The 22,407-nt window shown below is 46.2% G+C and overlaps 5 protein-coding genes across 5 annotated transcripts; 3 read left to right on the top strand and 2 right to left on the bottom strand.

The window, feature by feature from the left end:
* Nucleotides 1-1,963: 1,963 nt before the first annotated feature.
* Aud_008692 (TNT domain-containing protein) lies at nt 1,964-2,764 on the top strand (the record flags this gene model as incomplete). Its single annotated transcript, XM_043293557.1, has 2 exons — nt 1,964-2,056; nt 2,135-2,764. 2 exons carry the CDS (start codon nt 1,964-1,966, stop codon nt 2,762-2,764), a joined length of 723 nt encoding a protein of 240 aa, XP_043149492.1.
* A 7,859-nt stretch (nt 2,765-10,623) lies between these two features.
* Nucleotides 10,624-12,582, top strand: Aud_008693 (uncharacterized protein; the record flags this gene model as incomplete). Its single annotated transcript, XM_043293558.1, has 4 exons — nt 10,624-11,070; nt 11,467-11,758; nt 11,819-11,910; nt 11,959-12,582. 4 exons carry the CDS (start codon nt 10,624-10,626, stop codon nt 12,580-12,582), a joined length of 1,455 nt encoding a protein of 484 aa, XP_043149493.1.
* Nucleotides 12,583-15,037: 2,455 nt separating this feature from the next.
* Nucleotides 15,038-16,714, bottom strand: Aud_008694 (glycoside hydrolase family 32 protein; the record flags this gene model as incomplete). Its single annotated transcript, XM_043293559.1, has 2 exons — nt 15,038-16,258; nt 16,322-16,714. 2 exons carry the CDS (start codon nt 16,712-16,714, stop codon nt 15,038-15,040), a joined length of 1,614 nt encoding a protein of 537 aa, XP_043149494.1.
* A 1,013-nt stretch (nt 16,715-17,727) lies between these two features.
* Nucleotides 17,728-19,182, bottom strand: Aud_008695 (uncharacterized protein; the record flags this gene model as incomplete). Its single annotated transcript, XM_043293560.1, has 5 exons — nt 17,728-17,843; nt 17,896-17,985; nt 18,043-18,285; nt 18,331-18,811; nt 18,865-19,182. 5 exons carry the CDS (start codon nt 19,180-19,182, stop codon nt 17,728-17,730), a joined length of 1,248 nt encoding a protein of 415 aa, XP_043149495.1.
* A 708-nt stretch (nt 19,183-19,890) lies between these two features.
* Nucleotides 19,891-22,366, top strand: Aud_008696 (uncharacterized protein; the record flags this gene model as incomplete). The annotated part of the gene is made up of 9 exons (XM_043293561.1): nt 19,891-19,940; nt 19,996-20,118; nt 20,174-20,277; nt 20,326-20,451; nt 20,518-21,059; nt 21,120-21,393; nt 21,446-21,624; nt 21,679-21,862; nt 21,912-22,366. 9 exons carry the CDS (start codon nt 19,891-19,893, stop codon nt 22,364-22,366), a joined length of 2,037 nt encoding a protein of 678 aa, XP_043149496.1.
* Nucleotides 22,367-22,407: the final 41 nt, after the last annotated feature.

Below are 22,407 nucleotides of genomic sequence, written 5' to 3' on the forward strand. Positions count from 1 at the left end.
CTTTGTGGTATGACAGGAGTTCAAGAAGCACCAATTGAGCAGTGCATAAATTTCACGTTTATGATTGTCAACTCTGAGCGCACAGAGGCAGCGGCGTGATTGACGGTAGCTTTGAGAGGCCGAGCCAGCAATGCCTTTGATGTGTAGAGGTTGTTGAGGAATTGATGGAGGATCAGGTGAATTGTCTGCTCGCATTCTACTAGCCCACGACGTTGATCACACGTGAAAGGTCGGACAGTAGGCAATCATTGCGATGCAAGGGCACCTCGTTTGAAATATAACTAGTCTTCGATGTCGGGGTGATGACATGCGTAGCACAAAAATGGTACTTTCTATTCTTGCCAGGTGGCTTTCCCATAGTCTTCCTCAGGTGCGCTGATGCTGCTGGAAGGGAGAAGGGGACTGTCCTCTATGCTGAAATTATGTATTACTCTATTACATAACGTAATTCCCAGGTGAGTCGGCCACCCGGGTCAGCCGGCCATCTCTGTATTCCGTATAAAATGGCACCCTTCAAGGCTTTGATATCTCAACAACCAAGCACCTAGAGGGTCTAAGTTTAGGTATAAGGTATAGTGTAGACATATAGAATCATACTTACAAGCCACAGCCTCCTAGTATATGTATATACTTAAGGTAACATAAATTACACCTGTATTTTTGGTAAAATTAGCTTATTAGACATTCAGAGAGAGAAATAGTATTATAAGGCCTTGTGAAAGAGTATTCATATGCTCTAGGGTATATATACTCTGAATATCTTACTTACATGAATAGCATATATGAGCATGGTTGGAATATCAAAACCTTGAAGGGTGCCATTTTATATGGAATACAAAGATGGCCGGCTGACCCGGGTGGCCGACTCACCTGGGAATTACGTTACTAGATTTTCTAGCTATTATAATGTAAGCAGACCTGAGGTTGACTGCTTAAGGCCGGTCATGGGAATGTTCGGTGATTGAATCTCTCGTACCCCACGGATACGGTTTGGTGATGCCTCTCCTATTTGACCGGCTCAAGATGTCCGACGAGTCGGTGCAGTGGGTATTTTGCATGTTTTGACCGGGGCATATGAGACTAAAGAGCTTCAAGTCCCTTCCAAAGGCTGGCACCTAGCAATAGGTAGTATTAACCTGCCATACGCTCCAAATTCCATGGTTTAGGATAGGTATGAATAGATACTTGCATCAATAAGGTGAATGAATTCTTTATTTCTGCTGCTTTGATTGACAAGCCTCCGGCAGGCAGATAATTAAAGAAGGCTAGATTACAGAATGTGTACAAAGGGATAATGATGAAGCTGGTAAGAATGTTGGTAACTGTAAGCCTGTAACTCCAGATTTGGGCAGCGCGTTCAGTCTACCAGACAATAAGTCCAAGATTATCAAAAGTACTCCGTACTTAGTGCAGGCCATACGTAAATCTGTCAGTTTGCGGTAGCACAGACATTTATAAAAGTTGGAATGACATTTTCAGTATAAAGAAGTCCTTATCGTGGTAAGGGTGGTCGGCATCTTTCATACTTGGCTGGTGCTGCGGAAAACATTAGCTTGAAGCTGTATCCCTTCGACCCTTACTTAATAATCAACACATTGTAACACGGTCTCTATAATAATATACTATTTATTATTTGTAAGTGCATAATATACAATCTTAAATTGATTATGTTTACTAGGATAGAGAAGAGTCTCTTCATATTTATGAGTGCCACCTTTAACATGACACAAGCATGTATTACTCAAAGACAGCATTCTTTTATGATATTGTATTAAGGCAAGAATGTGTAATAATGGCTCCGGCCTTGGACAGACAGTTACATTCCAAACTCGCGTATACGACAGGAATATGCCTGGTGACAATGGTTGTATGATTGTAGAGTATAAAAACATAGAAAAACGGGTGTCTGGGAAGACTAGATATCACCACAGATTCATCTATTATAGACTCATCTTGAGCAGACATGCACTGCTCACTACCGTTCCAATCCCTTCTGCTGCTTAACCTCGCGTTAGGTGCTGCTGCTTGGCAACAGCGCGCCCACGGTGATGTCTGGGTTAGTTCTACATTCATCTGCACTGATATCCCGGACCTTCAGAACCAGATAGCTTACTCTTTTTGCTGTTGGTTATAGGAGCCTCCATACCCTGTGAGATGTCAACCTGACCCTTGTGCTAATATCAACTTCACCAATGCAACATACATCTGCGGTGACGAACGCCTCGGTCCTGTCAAACTGCCCAGAAACTTTCCTCTTTCGACCGAGTTGGCAACTTACTCGAGGTTTGGTGATCTTTGCCCGTATGAGTTTCTTGAGAAATGGACGTACCCAGAGAATGGCTCCTACCACTATCCCCCAAAAATGGGATACGTGCTGGACGTCGACGGGAACCCAATTTCCGGAAATGCCACTCTTGTTGTCGGCCGCAAGGTCGATCGGTTTGGGGGTGAAGGAGGAAACTTCTTGGGCCCTTTAGGGGCGCCCTATATCGAGCGGTCTCTTCCGCCGTCAAACCTAAATACTTTTGATGGAAAGTATTCATACAACTATCATGTGTATGAGGTGACAGAGGAGTTCATAGTTGGCCTAGGACCAGTTGCACCATGGTTTGAACAGCCAGGTATGGGCACGCAATTTATGACCTACAACAACATTTCATATTTGGTGGACCATGGCTACCTCAGGCGCCTGAGCCTGGAGGAATATGATGAGCCAGAGGAATTTGCAGACAACTACACACCCGGGCCCAACAATTCGGCCTAAAAAAGCATACAGGTCAGTGAAGATGGCAACAACGACACTACAAAGTGATTTGGTTGCTTAAACCAACTGGGGGAGGCTGTACCTTATTTTCAATCAGCTACACCATCGTATTCCCAGAACATGGTGATTTGATGAGTAGTTGCTGAGATGTGCCAGCTTTCTGAGTTACGAAAGTTGTCATCTGCCTGTTTTCTGTATTCTTTACTGGGATATTGTAGGAGAACGCTAGTTCTGGGAATGCCTGGTATTCATGGAATCATTGCTAGTATCACTATAGTGCAACATATTTTTACTGTTTCCATTTCCGGCTTCTTGTTGCCTCGCCATTGCCAGGATATTGATAGAAAGACCTGTACCTGTTAAGACTACCTATCCGCTCCCTGTTTTACTATGTAAGTGGTTTTACTGTTACATAATATAAGTCAATCATCCAAGATAACATTACTAAGGTAGCCAAATGCAGCAAGGAACATATGGAGGGAAAAAAAAACTACATGTGTTATATTTCTTTGCAACCGCTAGTAAGTGGCTCCATGGAGTTTTCCTGGTCGCAGTGACCTAGCAAGCGAGGGCTTATGCCCTAACAAATACTTATCAGGACAGTAAAAATGTATTGGCGGATCCTACTCACATACTTGCAGCGATCCAAGCTCATTGCCTGCATGTAGCTGCTCATGTGAATGGTAAAACAGATCGTACCTTATAGGGCTGTGCACACTATTATGAGCCAGTCATGTATTTGTCTAGACGCTCAGGTTCTCCGGCCTCGTCATTAGTATATTGTCTTCCTTTCGCATCAGAGTTTGCGAGGGTTCGACTTTGAACCGGTTTGTCAAGTGCAATTTTCTTGGCCTTAGAGGTTGAGTCTGAATGATCTTGTTATCTTTTCAGCACTGTAACAGCTTGACACGGACCTTGATAGCTCTTCCGATGTCATTGGTGTATCTTGAAAAGCATTTGTTAAGAGACCCATGCACCTTGTAAAACGAAGTCACGGGTGGAGTGTGACAAATATATTTCAGGAGAGCCTTGCAACTTGCCAGAGGCACTCAACCATGGTAAATGATATAGTTTCGGATTTTGAGTACAGAGTACAGTACAGTCAGTATCTCTATGATCAAAACCACCTGTCCCACCTTACTCATTGATAGGTTTGTCGAACACTCTGATCTGGTCAGATAAATCGCAGCCAACAACATGTAACGGGAGAAGATCCGGGATATGTTTCTGCGATTTGGGTGGTGGGGGCCATTGGACTACAGAGATACCATAATTGGCCGGTCGCTGCTATAGTGGATTACTGTCAGGGGTCACATATTGTTTATATCGGCTAATATAACATCAGTCCTCCATGATAAGAAAAGAACCTAAAGGGCGTTATGGTTTCATCTTTCTCTGGATATATCCTGCAGCTCAAGCGTATGCAGTCCTACCAAAGAAGCAACATGAATTGGTTGAATACAGCATCGTATAATAGAATAAATCACCTGAAACGAAGGAAGTGATAGGAAAGGGGAAAGGTAAACGAGCCTGCGAGAAGTATGCAAATGACTATAGCCTTTTCGCTGTAGAGAGCTTCCTTCCACTCCATCTTCTTATTTGTCCTTGCCTCCTCGCTTGCACTAGTTCTGTCTTGGTTTTAGGGGGGTTCTAGGGCCCTCTCTGCAGCTTTGTCCTTTTGTGGTTGCCCACTTTTTGTACGCTATTTGCAACTCTATTCCGTCTGCTTGTTGATAGGCAATATCTGATATTTCCATGCCTGCATTCGCGGGCAGCTCTCCTGTCGCAATTTTTGAGTTCTGATATATCTCCTTATCTCGTATCAACCTGGCTCTGCTGACCACCCTCAGAGGACATCAACTTGTTCTTTTACTGGCTGCGACTGCTCCCATAGCGATATATTTCCTTTTACCAAGTCCCTCTTACAAAGTCCCCCTTCGTCTCTGCTATCTACTTTGCCTGGACTACTCCTACGTAGACGCCTACATAGACAATGCTATATTATGCTGGGTCATCGAGCCTGCCAATGCTGCAGGCGTTAGATTCTCATATCCGTAGCTATCCAGCCAGCTCTCTGTCCGGCTTGTCGTTTACCACATACGCTGCATGCTATAGAGCCACGGCCATGCTTAGGTTGTCAACTTTCCATTCGTGCGGAGTCGTCTGATGTTTTGTGTCCCTGCTGTTATTGTCCTGCCCACTGACAGTCACCCAATGAATGTACGCCCCTGTTACGAGTGCACCAACCCTTTTGTTGCGCGTCCCGCGGTGATCCAATGGTTTCACTGCAGAGTCAGAAGAGCTAAGAATACCGTCGCAACCCCTGCGTTTGATATAGCCTTCTTCAATCCATTCCGAAATCTATTCCAATCATCAATTACTCAGAAAAGAGATGCTCCTCCAACTCTTCATTCTTCCATACTAGTCCGACAAAAATCTGCCGATGACAGACTCCTTTCTCATATCGTCAGGGACTTGACTTCTTGCACAGGTAACTTGAATCCCATTTCCTCCGGAATTTCTCCATCATATATACAGTCATCTGTTGCCCATTATGAGAGCTGCATGGCAGCGGTCAGCCAGGAGACAACTTGTTACTCATATGGCAGGCTTATCACTCTTAGTGACATACGCCAGGTTTCTAATGACGATCGCCTCCTGCAGTGTTTGCAGGATTCTCAAGACCTGTGGTTGGTGTGATGGTTTCAGCAATGCATATTCCACTTGCTATTCTGCTCTTTTTTAACCAGCTTGATCATGATGGTCAGGATCATTCAAACAAATTATACAGTCTTGTAGTTCTGGGGGACTGAAATTGTTGGCCCAGCTGTCTACTACTGAAAGATCAATGAATATATCGCTATAGACAGGATTGTGTTCGACCAGATATTGCAATGCTATCAATACTCCGTGCTTAGAAATGGCTGTAGGCCGGAATCTATTGGCATTTGGTTCCCTAACCAGAAAACCCTGGTTAACTTGGAGAACCGTAGTTCAGAACTTAGTGATATCTGAATAAGTGGACCTAGATCCTGATGTACAATGATGAAATAGCCCTGTAAAGCACAGTAGCTGACAGGAGAAGATCTACCAGTGGGCCTTAGTTTCAGCACTACCCTGATAGGGTGCGATTTGGCCATGAGATACTCATCAGGCAGAGTTAGATCACTGAGGATAGTGGGGGTTAATAATTGATGGAAACTGTTGACCTGTGAAGCCATATCTATGGAAATGACTGTGGGCGGCAGAAGACGACATTTCCGACCCTGCTGGAAGCACCCCCGCACTGACGGGTTCTGTTAGTAAGACATCAACAGCAAGCACTAATCTCTTAATGTGCGGTGCGTATTCTCAGTAGCATATATCATCTCCTTAATAGCAAATCACACGGCAATAACGATACTGCTGCTGCATCCTATGATGAACAGCACGAACCAGCGGCATCTCGAACGTACCCGTGATCAAATACGCGATGCGAGGTCAGCGACACTGCTCAATCGCTGGCAGGATCCGCGTTAATTTCTTGCTGCTTTCCCTACACTCGTCTAACAGGCATGGGAGGTCACCCAGACACGCATGCAGTCCTCATATCGCCAGCTGCCTTTGCAGACTGGGCTTTATCCCACCATAGCCGGAGGCACGGGTCCTTGTGTATACACACCGAATAGAAACTAATATCCACGGAATTTCTCGGCACAAAACGTTTATATACCTCATGTATAATGTGTTCCAGCCGCGGAACTCATCCTTCACCAATACTCTCCTTATCAAACATTCTTAATAGAATTAGGTAAGATAAGACTTCGACTCCCTCACTACCATTCAATTGCAGAACGCCGCACACCAACTTGCCGCTGGCCAAGCTACAGAAGACTCAGCCACTCACCGGCTGCTTAAGAATATCGCCTCTATTAGTCCAAGTACCCAGGTCCTTTTTCAGAATCTCAAGATGCGTTCGAGATCTGGGACTTACTTTTCCACGAGGACATGCCTGCCTTTTGGATGACTATAAACCCTCTGGCCTACAAAATCCTCAGGCTCTTATATTTGTTGGAGTTCAGTATTCAAGTATCTCATTATCACTGCAATTCCTGTCATCCACCAAAAGGTAGTGATGCCACATCCAGTTACTGCCCTGCGCTTCTTCCACTCTACATGCAAAGAAATTCTCGATGGCCTTCTACAGGGCAAATCGTGGGATCTTGGAGTGCTTGGAGATGTATCAAACTACTTTGGATCGCCAAGACTGATGGCTGTTGGATGCTGCGTCTTCGTATCTTGATTGTATTCAAGGTAATCTTAGATTCACGCGTCTTCATGATTAACTCCAAGATGATAATAATTTCGCAAATCAGATAATCTTATACTTACACGGTACTAATCTTGATAAAGCTGGGAGAATAATTTCCAGCCTGCCCCTGCAACCACCGGCCCGGAATCAGACTCAGAATTCCGCTATGTGGTATCACTCCCCAGCCGCATGCGTCTCTCTATTTTCGGCCGCTATCGCCCTAGTTAGACCTCCTTAGTGATTGCTTACCGTCCAACCTACGACATGGCCATCTGTTCTGCCGCGTCGACATTTACGCGTAGCGTGGTGAGATTGGCTAGAATCGAGTGGTTGACGCTGCTCCAAACTTCCCATGCGGGAGAGATATTGGTACATTAAGAAATAAATGCTTAACGCGATAAACTGATTTATAGTTAAAAAAAAGGTTAGGCTTATCTTTCTACGTATAGTAACTTCTTGTTATGGTTCACGATTAAGGTAGCGTTTTATATAGCCACTAAAACGAGAATTAAAAGCGGATACGTAGTGAAGTCTTAGGTATTGAAGATAATCTCATATGTGTCCTAGATTAACATAAACCATTACTGACCTACTCCACAAGCGCCGAGTGTGACGAATTGACGACGCTGCAACATAGTAGAGGTCGGTCAGAACGGGCTTTAGAACCAAAAGTAACTGACCCTCTAGCTACTCTTGAGTAGTCGTTTACAATCAAAGCAATTGGTTCACCCATACAATCGAGCCACATATACGCACTTTGGTGGCGTAAACTCTATTATCCACTTTTGGGGCGATCGAAAAGATCTGGACAATCAAGTTCAATAACGCGCCCCAACAATACTACTTTTTATTCCATGACCGCATGTGAGAACAGGGAGAGAAACAATTAACTGGCATTTTATTTTAAATCAGATGATCGACTCTCGAAGCTGGTGGCGATCAAACCCCATTCTTCCTATAACTACGTAATTGACATATTCTTGCAATTATATCATGGAAAGGTTCAGCAGATCGAAAAGCAGTGGAGAGTACATTCCCCATATCATATCCTTTTTCTGCGAACGATCTTCTTAGGAAAGTGAACTAGTGGCAGTCCCAGATAATGGCATTCACCCAAGGAAATTTCAGGTCGTCTTTCATAGCATTGACATTACTCCTACCTTGGCTTACCAGTGCCACCGAATGCACACAGAGCGATATTTCTCATCTCTCAGTGTCAGGCTGTACTTGTCCAGGTCCAAAATCTTTTACTTCCTGCCCAAACACTTGCCCCCTTGGCGGTGGATGTGGGCAAAACTCGAACACAGTCAATAAGTGCAATGTGGGTTGCACAGATGCCAACAAAAACTGTCACACCTGCGATCTATACTTTGGAGGCCTGTGTCGGTGCATACACGACGGTGACTGCTTTCATGATCCATCTACAGGATCTTGGACGCTGCTCCATGCCCGAACATTAATCACCACACCACATCTTCTGCCAGGGATCTTGGAGCTAGGCACTGATAATAAAGGCTGGCAACTGGGACAAATCGCGCTATCTACTGGAAAAGTGTCCAGCACGGATGCAGGGACCTTAGCGATGAACTCGGTCACCTCAAGGACTGAGGAGCAAATACACATACATGTGTGTGATAGACCGACAAGCGTCCTACGACAATATCTTGACAAGAAGGGTGCAACGCACTATAGCAGTCTCACAGCGATGGATTTCGACCAGCTTGGGTTCAAAAAAGACAGTATACATTGCCAGGCAGTGAAGACGAAGAACTTTAACATGGCAAAACTCATATCGGACTATTTGAACAATTTGGGCGCAGGTTGTGCTAAGTACCATGTAGGAGCTGGACTGATCACTGATAAACATGGTTATACTTGGGGGTGCATCACCACACAAGGGTCCGCAGAATTTCTTTTCTGCAAGAATTAGTACATTGAAGTGTCGGCAGGAGGGAGTTTATCAATCTTTATGAGCCTCCATTTGGTGGAATTTTCTACTCTTAAAAAGTGTTAATAAGGTGCGCTATGTGAGATAACCTCTAACAGAAAAGAGAGGGAAATGAATGATTAGGGTTTAAGTCCAGTTCTGGAGATGAAGATGGGATATAGCATTACATGGCTTAATCAACTTGGAGCTACAGTCTCAGGAAGCCAATATCAGACAAAGCGACTGAGTGTCATTCAAGGAGCCAACTGTATGCGCGTATAGCACTTATAGCAACGTGGACATATCGCCTCTGTTCATTCTCATCAGGCCTGTTCAGAAAGTACAATTATTCCTTCAGCACGTTCCCAAAAGACAGAATGGAAAGATTATCAAGCACTAATCTCTATGTATCCCTTAATGGGAAAATACAATGGCACAATCATGTAAGCAGGCCCGACAGAACCAAACAATAAGAGTGTTAAATATGTTTGCCTTTCCACAGTGCATCCTCTCGAGCACGAGCCAGGGAGTGGAATAGGTCAAAGGAAAAATGACTTGAAAAGAAATCAGGTCATCTGAGAAGTATGCATTGTTGGCCAGATGTTTGAACTATCAGCGGAAGTTGCCGGAACCGCAACTGCCATATGCGGGATATGAACCAGTGATTCTTATACCAAAGGTTACTATAACCAAGGATAATCACTTGAAGGATCTCCCTGAGTTTTTCTTTTGTGGCAACAATACTCCGAAGGCAACTCAGTAACTGCAAATGTAACAATTGGCTCTGACTGGGATATAAGAGCTAGATGTAACATTCCAGGGTAGGCTCACTTGAAATTTACTCTGCAGAATATGTAGGAGGAGATTCATAAATAGTTAATCTAACACTATAATTCAACAAATACGGTTTCCATGGTACGCGGAACTGGAGAATACTAGGAGGTCCCCATTTTTGTATCCATGGTTCTTCGGCCATGGAACCCTATGGTTAGTGGATGATACGAGAGGATGCTTTAATTGTACAACGGGAGCATTTTCTAAAACGCCTGTCTGCTAGTAGATATCCGCAAACAGCAATGGATAGTCCTATATTCTTCCTCCGTGCTCTTATTCTGAGGTTGCTCTGCCTAAAGTTTACTATTACTTTATAGGAAGGCTCTATCTGTGTCCCTAGCCCATACAAATTCAGTCAAGAATGCCCCTGAGCAACAATGCTTGTGGAAATAGAGCTTCTCTCTGAGGTCTAGACTTGGATATGGTTGACAGTCTCTAATCCGTCTATATTGTGGATTTGGCTTCCTTTTTATTTGTGCTTATGACAACATTGAGCAGATCACCATGACGCCAGTACACTATAGTATGATGTGCAGACAATGTTGAACCAAAAAAATAGCCAGTATGATTTGGGGAACTGTATGCTTGATATGTCATAGACACGCAGCACTAAAGTCCAGATGTTTTCGGGGAAATTGATTCAATCCATCCCTTAGCTAGGACCTATATAATAGAACAAGATTCCCTGTCTATACCAGCACTTTTGTCTCTTATCATCTATGATCTTGTTATCTTTCAAGGCGATCTCAAACCTCTCAAAAAAACAAGCACTTTCTCCCCTGTACCGCTGAGTATCTGCATAACATCATGCCTACTATGCAACGTGTTGAAGACGGCCCATACGGCGGTTATGGAGGCAGCTACTACAAGGCCGAACATGGGCAACACAAAATCAAGAAAATTGACGCCTGGGGACGGAGCTATGATGGTTATGATGTCGTCAATGGATTCCAATTCACCTGGGATGATGGTTATAAGGGGCCGCTTGTTGGCCACCAGAACCCCAATATTTACAGACCGTTCGAGTTTGAGGATGATGAAAAGATAACTTCCATGACCATCCGCGCGGGACACGATGTTGGCTTTGTCGACGCAATTGAGTTCAACACAAACAAGTCCCGCCACTATGAGGTTGGTGGAAAGGGAGGTGAACCAAACGTGATTAAAGGAAAGCACCTTGGGAATGGTGATTGGATTGGAGCTGAAGGCAGGGACCCTATTCATGGTGCTGACGCAGTTGTGGATAGCATCAAGGTATTTTTCAACGAAGACTAGAAAGTTAGAAGTGTTTTATACTCCACTAATCAGCTTAAGAAATATCACATGAAGAGATTTTAACTAGGCATTATTTACTCCGCCTCTTTACTCACTAGATCATTTTCCTCTACCCCCTGTTCCCGCAACTATTTAACTTCTGAGAAACTCTAAGCCGCTAGAATCAAATATCGTTATTTGACGTCTACAGGTCCTGAAGTTTTCTAAAAATTATCTGTCAATTTTCTCTTGAATCTATGGCTGTCGCCACTACAAAACCAATATTCAATCTGCGCGGCTTTAACCTCCACATAAACTGTGGTTGGCATACCTACCTTCTAACAAACAATTCCCCATGCCAGAAATGAGAGCAGTCGGTATACTATCGATCCCCAGGGTCATCAAAAACCATTCAGGCCCATACTAAAGAAGACAATAGTGGTCAAGGGTGGCAAAGGCCCCGCGGACGCCATGTCCATCAAGCAGATCCCAAGACCTACGCCCTCAGTGGGACAGGCATTGATCAAAATCAAGGCTTTTGGACTGAACCGCATGGACCTGCTGCAGAGAGAGGGTCTGTACCCTCTTCCGCCGCAGGCGCCGAAGACCATGGGTGTCGAGTTCTCAGGCACTGTGGAGTCAGTCGCCGCTGGCGCGGAAACCGACTTCAAGGCTGGGGCGTATGGAGGTTGTTATTACCTTGACCTTTCGTTGTGATTAGTGAATGTTTGTACTTAACCCCTCCCAGGAGCATACGCGGAGTATATCATCGTCGATACAGGAATGCTGGTCCATAAACCTCCGGAGCTTACATGGGAACAAGCTGCCTGTGTCCCAGAGGTGAGACATGCATTGAACAGACAACTGAACGCTCTGCTAATCCTGTAGACGTGGATTACTGCGTCACAAGCCCTCCATATCATCGGGAAATTCAAGCCCGGCCGTTCCGTACTTTGGCACGCTGGCGCCTCGTCCGTCTCTATCTGTGGTATTCAACTCGCTAAAGCAGAGGGCGCCAAAGCTATCTATGCGACGGCCGGCTCCCAGGAAAAATGTGGTTTCCTCGTTAACGAACTCGGTGTGACGGCCGCCTTCAACTACAAGAGTCAAGACTGGGCCACGGAGGTCAAAAAGGTCACGGACGGGGCGGGTGTCGATTTGATCGTTGACTTTGTCGGCGCAAACTACTTCCAGGGGAATCTAGACGCCGCGGCGCGCGATGGCCGAATTGTCATTCTAGGCTTGATGAGCGGGCAGAAGTTGCCGGATGGCGTGGACATTGGCGGACTACTGTTTAAGAGACTTCGCGTCGAGGGCAGTACGCTTCGCAGTCGGGACCTGGAATACCAGCGGAAGCTTAGAGATTCCATGGTGGCGCATGTTCTTCCGAGACTTATGGATGGTACTTTCAAGGTGTTTGTAGAGAAGGTGTTTCCCTTTACTGAGATTGTGGAGGCTCATAAATTGCTGGAGAGTAACCAGACGAGGGGCAAGTTGGCATGTGTCATATAAGCTCTCAGAATTTGTTCGAACCATCAAGTGAACCAGGCGTGCATTGACAACTAAGTGATATTGCTAACCAATCCACCTCAAAGAAATCCCACTATCATTCTGCCTCACTTTAAATATCTCAGTGTGGGGAGTGATATCACGCGCGTGCTCATGCGAGTACAGATAATTAGGGAACAACACCCTGATCGAATTGTACAATATAAGATACTATCGAGCCACGACATAGGCAGATAGTTCACCATCTCAGAGATGAGACTAGAGCCGACTATGGCGCCTACGCCCATCATTTTGGCTATGATGGGTCTCGTCAAATATGCGTCTTTGGTGGTATAGAGAAAAGCTCTTCGTGTGCCAAATTTTACTGGAGCTCCGCCGTGAGAACTGGGACTGGGATACGTCGTAATTCACACCTTGTGATGGCCATCACTACCCTTGGATTAATATGATAAAAAGGATCATCGATTTAGGCTGTCTAGCCTTTCCATTTGAATGTAGGACGACCGTACTTATCACCACTATTATAGAGAGGATTCGGGCATCAAACGTGCACCAGGGTATATAGCTATTTTGTTGGGTCATCAGTGAGTGGTAAAGATTTAAATCGTACCTCATAGGTTTTTCGGGATCTATATTCATTGGTACAGGGTTGGTGGAGAACAGTTTTATCTCTATGACTTTCGTTTTCCTGCTCTTGCCCAGAACAGCGTTATATCTCAAAGATCTGTTGAAAGTTGAGTCCACGATCCAAGAGTTATGCCGCGGCACTCGGTTTGAGTCAGTTTCGATTTGGGTTAGATAAACGGTTAAATTAGAAAATTAATATTTTTACATCAAATATATAGTAATTATAGTCTTTTTAATTTATATCTAAAATTTCAATTCAACATCTATGGGGTTGAAAGAGTAGTGGTTGAACAATCATTCTAGAGATATAGTGAATATTTTAAAGGTTGATGCATATATATAAACCACTCCCACTTTCATACCAACCTAAGACAGAAATGATTATTCCCTTATATCACAGCAACCACAAGATATTCTGAATTTATATTTCATATTCAGATAGACTAGATACTAGGCTATCCAGTGGTATTAATATTTCTAGAGAAATCCTTGATATTAGTGATTACTAAGTAAAATAGTGTAGGGTTAGTTAAACTGAACTAATACAACTGCAAAAACCATAACTGATGATTTTAACTGAAATTTATTTCACCCTACCTAAACTGAAACGATGCAATTCCCTAGGCTAGGCACCGAACCCGCACCGCTGCGAGTTTGGTGAGGGTTGGTTCTGAGTTTAGCAGTTTGGTTATACACCTCTAATCTAGAATAATAAAGCCTTTCACATTTTACATTAGGAAGTATTCTAGCTTGAAGGGTGAAGCCTATAGAGAAGGGAGGTAATTATTATGGGCTACACTGGACCATAAAGCTGCTATATACAGCCAACAATAATAGTGCAGAACTAAATTCACATAAACTCAGATCAACTCCGACTGCATACTTTCACAACAGCGTTCATGTTGGGGTCTTTGGCGGGCGCGGCCCTGGGGGCGCGAGGCCTCCCCGGCGGCCGTCGAAATGGCCGGCCCGCCGAAGCAAGTTGTTGAGTATTCTGCAACTCAGCGATTAACTAGTTCTTCTTGCTTAGGCAATACGGTTATCTTGCTCCCTCTACGCTGATCTTACCAGTTGACCTCGAACCTAAATGGCCGACCTTACACCAGCTTACCTATACTCCCAATGCCCACCCGCACACTCACCAGCACTTATCTATGCATTTTAGTGCTTGTCATTCCTATAGCAGTGAGTCTTCCTGCTGAATATAACTTCTATCCGAGTTGATAATAAAACGCTGCTTCCATGGTGGACCCAGAACCATTGACTCGGAGACTGACATGTAGTTGTGTTAGTCATTTTGGGTTTCAAATGAGGCCAACTCAGCAAAGAAAAATCTCAAAAATAATTCGTCACATATTCATATAGCATTTCGGTATTTCTTTATTTCCTTTCAATGTCGCTGTCTCCCGAAGCAAGTCTATGATAGATCTTTTTGTTGCTTGTGTTCCAGGCTTACGATTCATCGTTATCCGCTATTAGAACAGGGGCAGAACACAATCCAAAGACGAGGATGATCAATTACCACTTGCGTATTACATGTTCTCAGCGAAATTACTCTAATAAACCATTTTTCTAGAGGTACCGTGTCCTCCGTTGCACCCACCATTCCCATACAAGTATGCATAAGGATATGACAACGCAAATCCAGCGGCACAGGTTTAGGGTTAGCATGCAATGTGCATCAGAAAACTCCCTTTAGTTCATATTGAGAATTTGCCTATTTCACTTCTAATTACAATGCCCTTCTCGATTGGACAGGGTCCTGCTCAACCTCGAAAGTGTTTTATGGTCTTTTATTTGACGAGTTACCATGCTTAGCCGCTCAACACCATCAGTTCCATGTCGAGGCAACATTGTAGACGTTGAGGTGAACGCGCTTAGTAGCTCCCCCAGTTGACACCAGCTGGGCGTAGATCGCGTCCTTGCTCGGGAAAATCTGAGCCGTCAGGGTGGTCTCGCCCCTACCGCCGAAAACTTCCACGCTGGACCGATCGACAAATATGCTCAATTTCACCTCGCCATTGTCGCTCGGTGCGAGAGGTCCGCGATAGGCGCTCGCGAAAGTCTTGTCGAATGACACGTCTCCAGACTTGGTGCGGTCAATGAAGACTTGCTTGTTGACGAAGTCGTAACCGACAAGGGTCTGCTCAGTGGAGTCGGCGGAGGCTCGAACAGCAATCGCAAACTCCGAAGCCGTCGAAGCAGCAGAGAAGCTCAAGTCTATCTTGATCGTCTCTCCGGTGGTGCCCACGTTGACGGAGCCTTCTGGGACAGATTTGTAGCTGTGCGAGTAGGCCGGCCGCTTGCTCAAGATAGAAGACCAGGCTTCCTGGGGCTGCTGAACTAGAGTCGCCCTGTCGCCGATGGTCTCGAGAGCCAGGTGCCGAGGAATGGACATGGCGCTGCGCCAGCGGTCAGTGGGTATGTTCTGACCATACTGCCAGTTGTTCATCCATCCAATGTGGACGTGGGCGTCTACAGGGAGGCCATTGTAGCCAGCCGCAGCATAGAAATCTGGGCCCCAGTCCATCCAGTTAGCAGTTGAGTTTCCCGGGTATACATTATCATTATCGGGCGTGAACGTGGTTCCATCATAGTCACCCACAAAGTACTGGGTTCCGGAACCGACCGTGCCTGGGGGACCACCGGGGTTAAGTCCGACCGTCATAACCCATTTCGTGGACTTCTCCCCGTCGAGAGGCAACTTAAAAAGGCCGGGGCACTCCCAAACACCGCCTTGCGCGTTGTAGGGACCAAATTCGCTCACAAACTTCCAGTCTTTGAGATTATCGGAAGTGTAAATTGCGAGCTTGTGTAATGCGGCCAGGGTGGTGACAACAACCCACTTTTGGGACTCCTCGTGCCAAAACACAAAGGGATCACGAAAGTCCTTGTACTGATCCTGGTATGGGGCGGGAGGGTTATAGATGACCGGGTTGGCAGCATCGTACGTGGTCCAGGTCATACCATCGTCAAGACTGTAGGCAATGGACTGAGCCTGCTGATTCTCTTGGATAGTCTTACCACTCGGCAAGGTCTGCGCAACGGGATACTACGGAAAGAGAATTAGCCTTTCCACTCCAGGAAATTATAGCGGTGGCGTAGGCGTACACACATAGGACGTGTAGATGGCAACTATGGGTGTCTTGCCATCCTTCCCAAAGCCACTAGTGTTGTTTACGTCAACGACCGCACTTCCACTGAAGTACATCTCGGTGACGTTGCCGCCATATCCCCGGGCAAGAAGGGCAATGGGCTGCTCCTTCCAGTGGGTGAGATCCTTGCTGGTAGCATGGCCCCAGGACATATTCCCCCACTGGATACCACCAGGATTGTACTGGAAGAACAGATGGTAGATCCCATTGTGATAGAGGAGACCGTTGGGGTCATTCATCCAATGATCCTGGGGCGAGAAATGATATTGGCCACGGTAAGGCTGGTCATAGTTGAAGGCATATGCGAAGCCCGCCAAAATGCCCACCGCAAGGGCCTTGGTGAGATGAACCATTGTGAGGTCGATAGGATATACTGTGTGAAAAGATAATTCCTGAAGATTCTCGCATGATACAGCATGTTTATATGCGAGTCATTCAACTTTTGAATCCTCAGGCACCAAACTTTCTCCAGACTCTCAAATCCCGGGGAAAGCATATCTGGAGAAACTCGATTACCCCAAATTTGGGTGGATGTTAAGCGCCACGCTTATTATTCTGCGCAGCATATGGCAGATTTCTCTCGTATTACCACTATGCGGTCGTTCTTCCCTGGGCGAGAGCTCTGCAACAAGGAGGCCACGACATTGGCATCGGGGTCCACTGCTCTGGGTTTCTTCGGAGAAACTCAAACTTTCACTCCGCAAAAACAACTGCAGCAGTCCGAAGAAACCCCTAGTACGCCGAGATTAATCACTTTGCACATTCCCCCGCTCGCTGGCGTGCGTCGACATCTCGTAGCGCGCTCCATGCAGGGATTGTTCGACCAATCAAAGTCTCGGTTTCCATAAAAAACAATAAGCGGTAACTGTATATCTCGGGGTCTTACCGCACAGATTTAACTCAATTATTATACTAGCAGATACCTTCCCCGCCGCCCTAGACGGTAGGCAATTCTCCGAGTGCGGACAAATATCGGCATTTGGTGTCCGATCGGAGGCAGAGAATACCCTTGGTTCAGGTGTGCAATTCGGGCACGGTATTCCCCAGGCTGCATGTATCCACTCTGTTGCTGGTATGTCCGCTATAATTAATCTGATATATGCCCAAGCTAATTTCATTGATGACCGTGTCCTTCGACCGCAACAGATGTGGTACAAAAGTGTTTCGCCATTTTTATGACGCCGGCTGTGTGGCTTCTAGTGATTCCACTAGGGACACAATGGCTTATGAGTTGCCTCAGCGGAACGGTACCGCCCAGTAAGCAGCACCAGAGCGACTGCTGTAACGCGCGCATCGGTCAGGTAAATGACAACATCATCCATAATCTCGGCTTAGTACTACGTCTGGGCACAAAAGAATTCATCCATTATTCTTCCTGTTTCAAGACGGCCGCAATCGATTGTGCCACATATTCCACATTCGCTGGATTTAGGCCAGCTATCGATATCCTCGAGTTCTCAACCATGTAGATGTGGTATTCAGCTAAGGTCCGGTGAGAAAAGTCGTTGGGTTTCATAAGATCAAAGCTACTCACTTTTCAATTTCTCCACTATGTCAGGGGAAAGCCCCAAGAAACCAAACATGCCTGATTGCTTGAGAAGATGGTCCCAACGTCCTGGTGCTGCTGAATTAAAAGTCCCACGTCAGTGTACAAGGTTTTGGAGACAGCTGGCACACATACAGTTTGCAACCAAGTTTTTGTAAAGTGATTTTCTCATGGATTGCATCCGACGACTCATTGTCCTGATATCCTCAAACCAAGACCAGCGCAGTCTTTCATCCGCTAGGACCCTTTCTGCAATTCGTGCTCCATACGCGGGCGGATTGGATATCTCAGAACGCTGAAGCGATTCCAGGACAGATTGGCTGTTGACTGCTATCTCCTCAGTCGCAGCGGCCAGTATCAGACAGCCGACCCTTTCACCTGATGGGGTCAGCGACGATCAGGTAAGGATGAAAGCGTACATACCATACAACCCCATATTCTTAGCGAATGACAAGCAAATGGCCGACTCCATTCCTAATTCATGGATGAAGTAGCGGATCGCGAACGCGTCCTTGTCGAAATCTCCCGAGTTAAACCCCAAATATGCCGCATCAAATAGCGGGAATAGACTTCTTCGTTTCATGATGGCTCCAATCTCCTTCCATTGACGCGGCGTCGGATCCAAGCCTGTGGGGTTGTGCGCGCAGGCATGTAGGACAATGACTGAACCCGGATCAGCAGCCTGGAGGGTGGAGAGGTACGAAGCCATATCAATCGTCTTTGTTTCTTGGTCATAATACCGCATTGTCTCGCATTTGAAGCCCAGGGATGAGAACACGAGACGATGGTTGGACCATGTTGGTTCGGGGATGTAGACCTTGGATAACGAGTGTTGACAGAACTTGATGAGCCGACCGGCCAGGTGGAGGGCGCCCGTTCCGGATAACGTTTGGCAAGTTGCGAGCTTTAGAATGAATCAGTCTCGTGGAGTCAATAGTATCGATTCCGTTAATTTACCTTGTTACATGCTGCAGCGTACGTTTCTGGCCCAAGTGCCAACTCAGCGGCCTTGTCTCTGAAATGCTGAAGCCCCAAGATAGGGAGATATTCATGTTGCAAGCCTTCGTTTATAACCCTACGGCTTTCACGAACAGAAGGGAGGACCCATGGTTGGCCTTCGTCATCTCGGTATGCGCCTTGTCCTAGGTTCACCTTCTGAGGAAAGGCGTCTGCCAGGTGTTCCGCTGTCAAAGCGAAAATGGCATCCGCCGGTATGCGTGGGGCTGAGGCAAAAACAGATAATAAAGGTTCAGAAGTCAAAGTACTGGTACTCATCTTGTTATCTCGCGTCGGATTTTCCAGCGATCTATCAGCTCTTAGTGGTTGACCTGATTTATACATCCAATGTTCTGAGACGTCCTGTTTCTCTACTCAGTACATCGGTAACGATCCCGAGGATTAACCTGGTATGGTACTGATAGCGGAAAGCACTCCCGGTTCATCCGGATTGGTCGATTGTATCTTGGGTATCCGTGGCTTCCAGCCCACCAACGCCACGTCCTGCTGTGGGTGAGCCACACCGTAACCGCCAATTATTCAATAATTTCATATTCTTGAGCCTATTCCCACCCAACATGCCTCAGATTATTAAATTTGATGAATCTTGCAAGCCTAGGTCCTTGTTTCGTATCCCCAAGCTTCGAGTTATGACTTCTGAAGAGACATTATCTCTCACCCCTTTCTTACCGAATACAATATCAAGATGATCTCCTTGGCCATATCTTCATACCATGACATACAGACATTACCAACATGACACTCTAAGGTACCGTAGATAAAGCGTAAATAGAATTCAACAAAGCAATACCAGCTGTGGGCTTATCTCGATAACCAAGTGGATCCCCAAAATGTGGGGTTCCCTTACCCCGCTTTTGGCGATATGCAAATGCGATGCTCAAGTCTCCCAGTATATGAGTTGAGAGTGATGATCACGAGTGATTGTCTGCTATATAAGTGCACAATTTGACACAGACTCCAGGACGGATGGAATTGCCACAGAGAGAGTCCCGCATCAAAAAGCGGTCATCCAATGCGTATGTCAGCTGAGCCGATTACCTTGACCTTTGCTGATCTCAGACTTTCGTGTAGCTGCCAACGCTGTCGAAGACAAAAGATCAAGTGCTCTGGCTCTCAGCCCTGCAACACGTGCAGCCGGCGCAAACAGAGCTGCAAGTTTGATGATCGAGACCAGAAAATTCTAGTCACCCGGGGGTATGGCAAGCACTTCTTTGTATTGCCTACAGAGATAGTAACCCGTGGGATTCAGATACATCGAGGATCTTCAGAGAAAGATTGCCTTGCTAGAACGTGGCGAGAATGAGACATTCAGCCCCCAGTCTCTAGAACAGGACGCGAGTGTGCTTAACAATGGTAAGCCCACCATATTGGCCGTTGCTGAATTCTCCCTGATCATCACAGGCGATGAAGAGACCACCTCCAGGGCAGAAGCGGAATGGAGACAAAATTCAGGAAGTGCTACAAATCTAACGAACTTATTATCAACGGGCCCGTCGACGTTCATGGCTGCGTCTTCGGGTCGAATCTGTAAGCCTAGATCATACCTTTTCTCATCCCCCTGCACCTATCGAAACAATGTGCTGACGGCAGCAGTCTACATGGGAACATCGTCTAATTGGTCCTTTGGTCGGAAGATCCTGAGCATGGCACACGAACATCTCTATCATTCTCCACTCCCAGCCGGCGGACTCATTTTCGACAGTTCAACGTATGATCTGGGCTGGGATGGAACGAGAACGACAGTGGACTTGAATTCTCCTATTATACCCTCCCTCGATTTCTCCATCTACCTCATCAACGCCGTCAAGTTCCATGCTGGTCAGCTGTATCACCTTTTCGACGAAGACACTTTCATGAACAATCTTTACGCCTTTTACGACAACCCGGAGCAGCACATGATGACTCCAAGCTTATGGTACATCCACTATCTCGTCATTCTTGCATTCGGAAAAGCATTTGTTGTCCAGAGGGTTCAAGGAAGTAACCCAGCTGGTTGCGAATTCTTCACCAAGGCGCTGCAGCTGCTTCCAGACACCACGCAGCTTTGTCGTGATGCCATCGCCGCAAGTGAAATTCTCTGTTGCATTGCACTGTATCTGCAGTCACTTGACTTTCGCTGCCCAGCTTACAGCTTTGTAAGGTTCCCCATCCCCCGGCCCGGGGCTAAGGCTACGGAACGAGAGCTGATCGAATAGATTGGCCAAGCAGTTAGGATTGCGCTTGCCGAGGGCATGCACACTGATATGCCGGTCGAGCACCTGGGTGAGCCTCTTATCCAGCGATGTCGCAAAATCTGGTGGACGATATACATTCTCGATCGACAGATGACTTCTATGATGGGATTGCCGCAGTCAATCCGAGATGATCACCTTCACCACCAGCTTCCCTTGTTTCCTGGATCCCCCCAAAAGCTGGTCGCACTTAGCATGCAAATTAGGATGAGTCAAATCATGGAGGAAATTAATAGCAGTAGGTCCTTCGTCAGGCGATTCTTGTCATATTCTTTCACTGACCTTTCAAGCTGTATATGGGCCGGACGGACGACTCAATCGGAGATTCCTGCTGAAAACCAAGAGTGCTCTTGGCAGCACAATCGATCTCGCTGATGAAATATGCAAATCCTTTGACTTGCGGTTAGATGAAGCCTCCGTGAGCGGCATTTCTCGACTGTCTGCGCATTTGCATCTCCTGTATCATCAGGTACGACACTGGCCTTCATAAATCCTGTGGCCGACTCTAACCATGATCGAGCAGTGCATCGTTTTAGCAACTCGACCGGTGCTCTTCTGCTTCCTCCAAATTCGACTGCAGTCGTCCGAATCTCCCCTCGAATCGTTAACGTCGTCTGCAAATGTCCGCAAACTGCTGCAGGTCTGCGTCGACTCTGCGCGGCGTATGCTTAATATTCTTACTGTGCTACAAGGACAGACCCTTTTGGGTAGGTAGCCCAGGCCTCTTATATATCAAGTAAGCTGACTGGTTTCCAGACAGCTTTCTCCCGTTCGACCTTGAGTCCACTTTTATCTCCGCTGTGGTCCTTGCCACAGCACGAGCCATCGATTCTTCTCTCCTAGACGACCTGACACCCTGGCTTCAAACCACCTATAAAATCTTAGACGAGATGATTACTCGCGGCAATTTGGTTGCAGACTTCCGAAAATTTGAACTGGAGCAACTAGCGAGCCTGTTTGCCCAACTCTCGCCAGATCCACGCCGTCAAACTTCAGAGTCGGCCAAAAAAACGCCCCAAGAGAGAATGGGGTCCCAGCTTCCGTCGCCCTTAACTATTCCCGATACCAATTTACATCCCTTTGGTGTTCCAGAGATCTCAAATTTGGATAATGGGTTCACGACGGCAGAGATTATGGCCGTGGCTGAGTCGATCGATACTGGGGATGTGGATTGGATTGCGCATGCTGTAACGGAGAATCAGATTTGGTAGACAGTCGCCATAACCGTTCTATGTATTATACAGTACTAGTT

The sequence above is a fragment of the Aspergillus udagawae genome (assembly GCF_001078395.1).
Source record: "Aspergillus udagawae IFM 46973 DNA, scaffold_7, whole genome shotgun sequence".
In the NCBI taxonomy this organism is placed as follows: Eukaryota; Fungi; Ascomycota; class Eurotiomycetes; order Eurotiales; family Aspergillaceae; genus Aspergillus; species Aspergillus udagawae.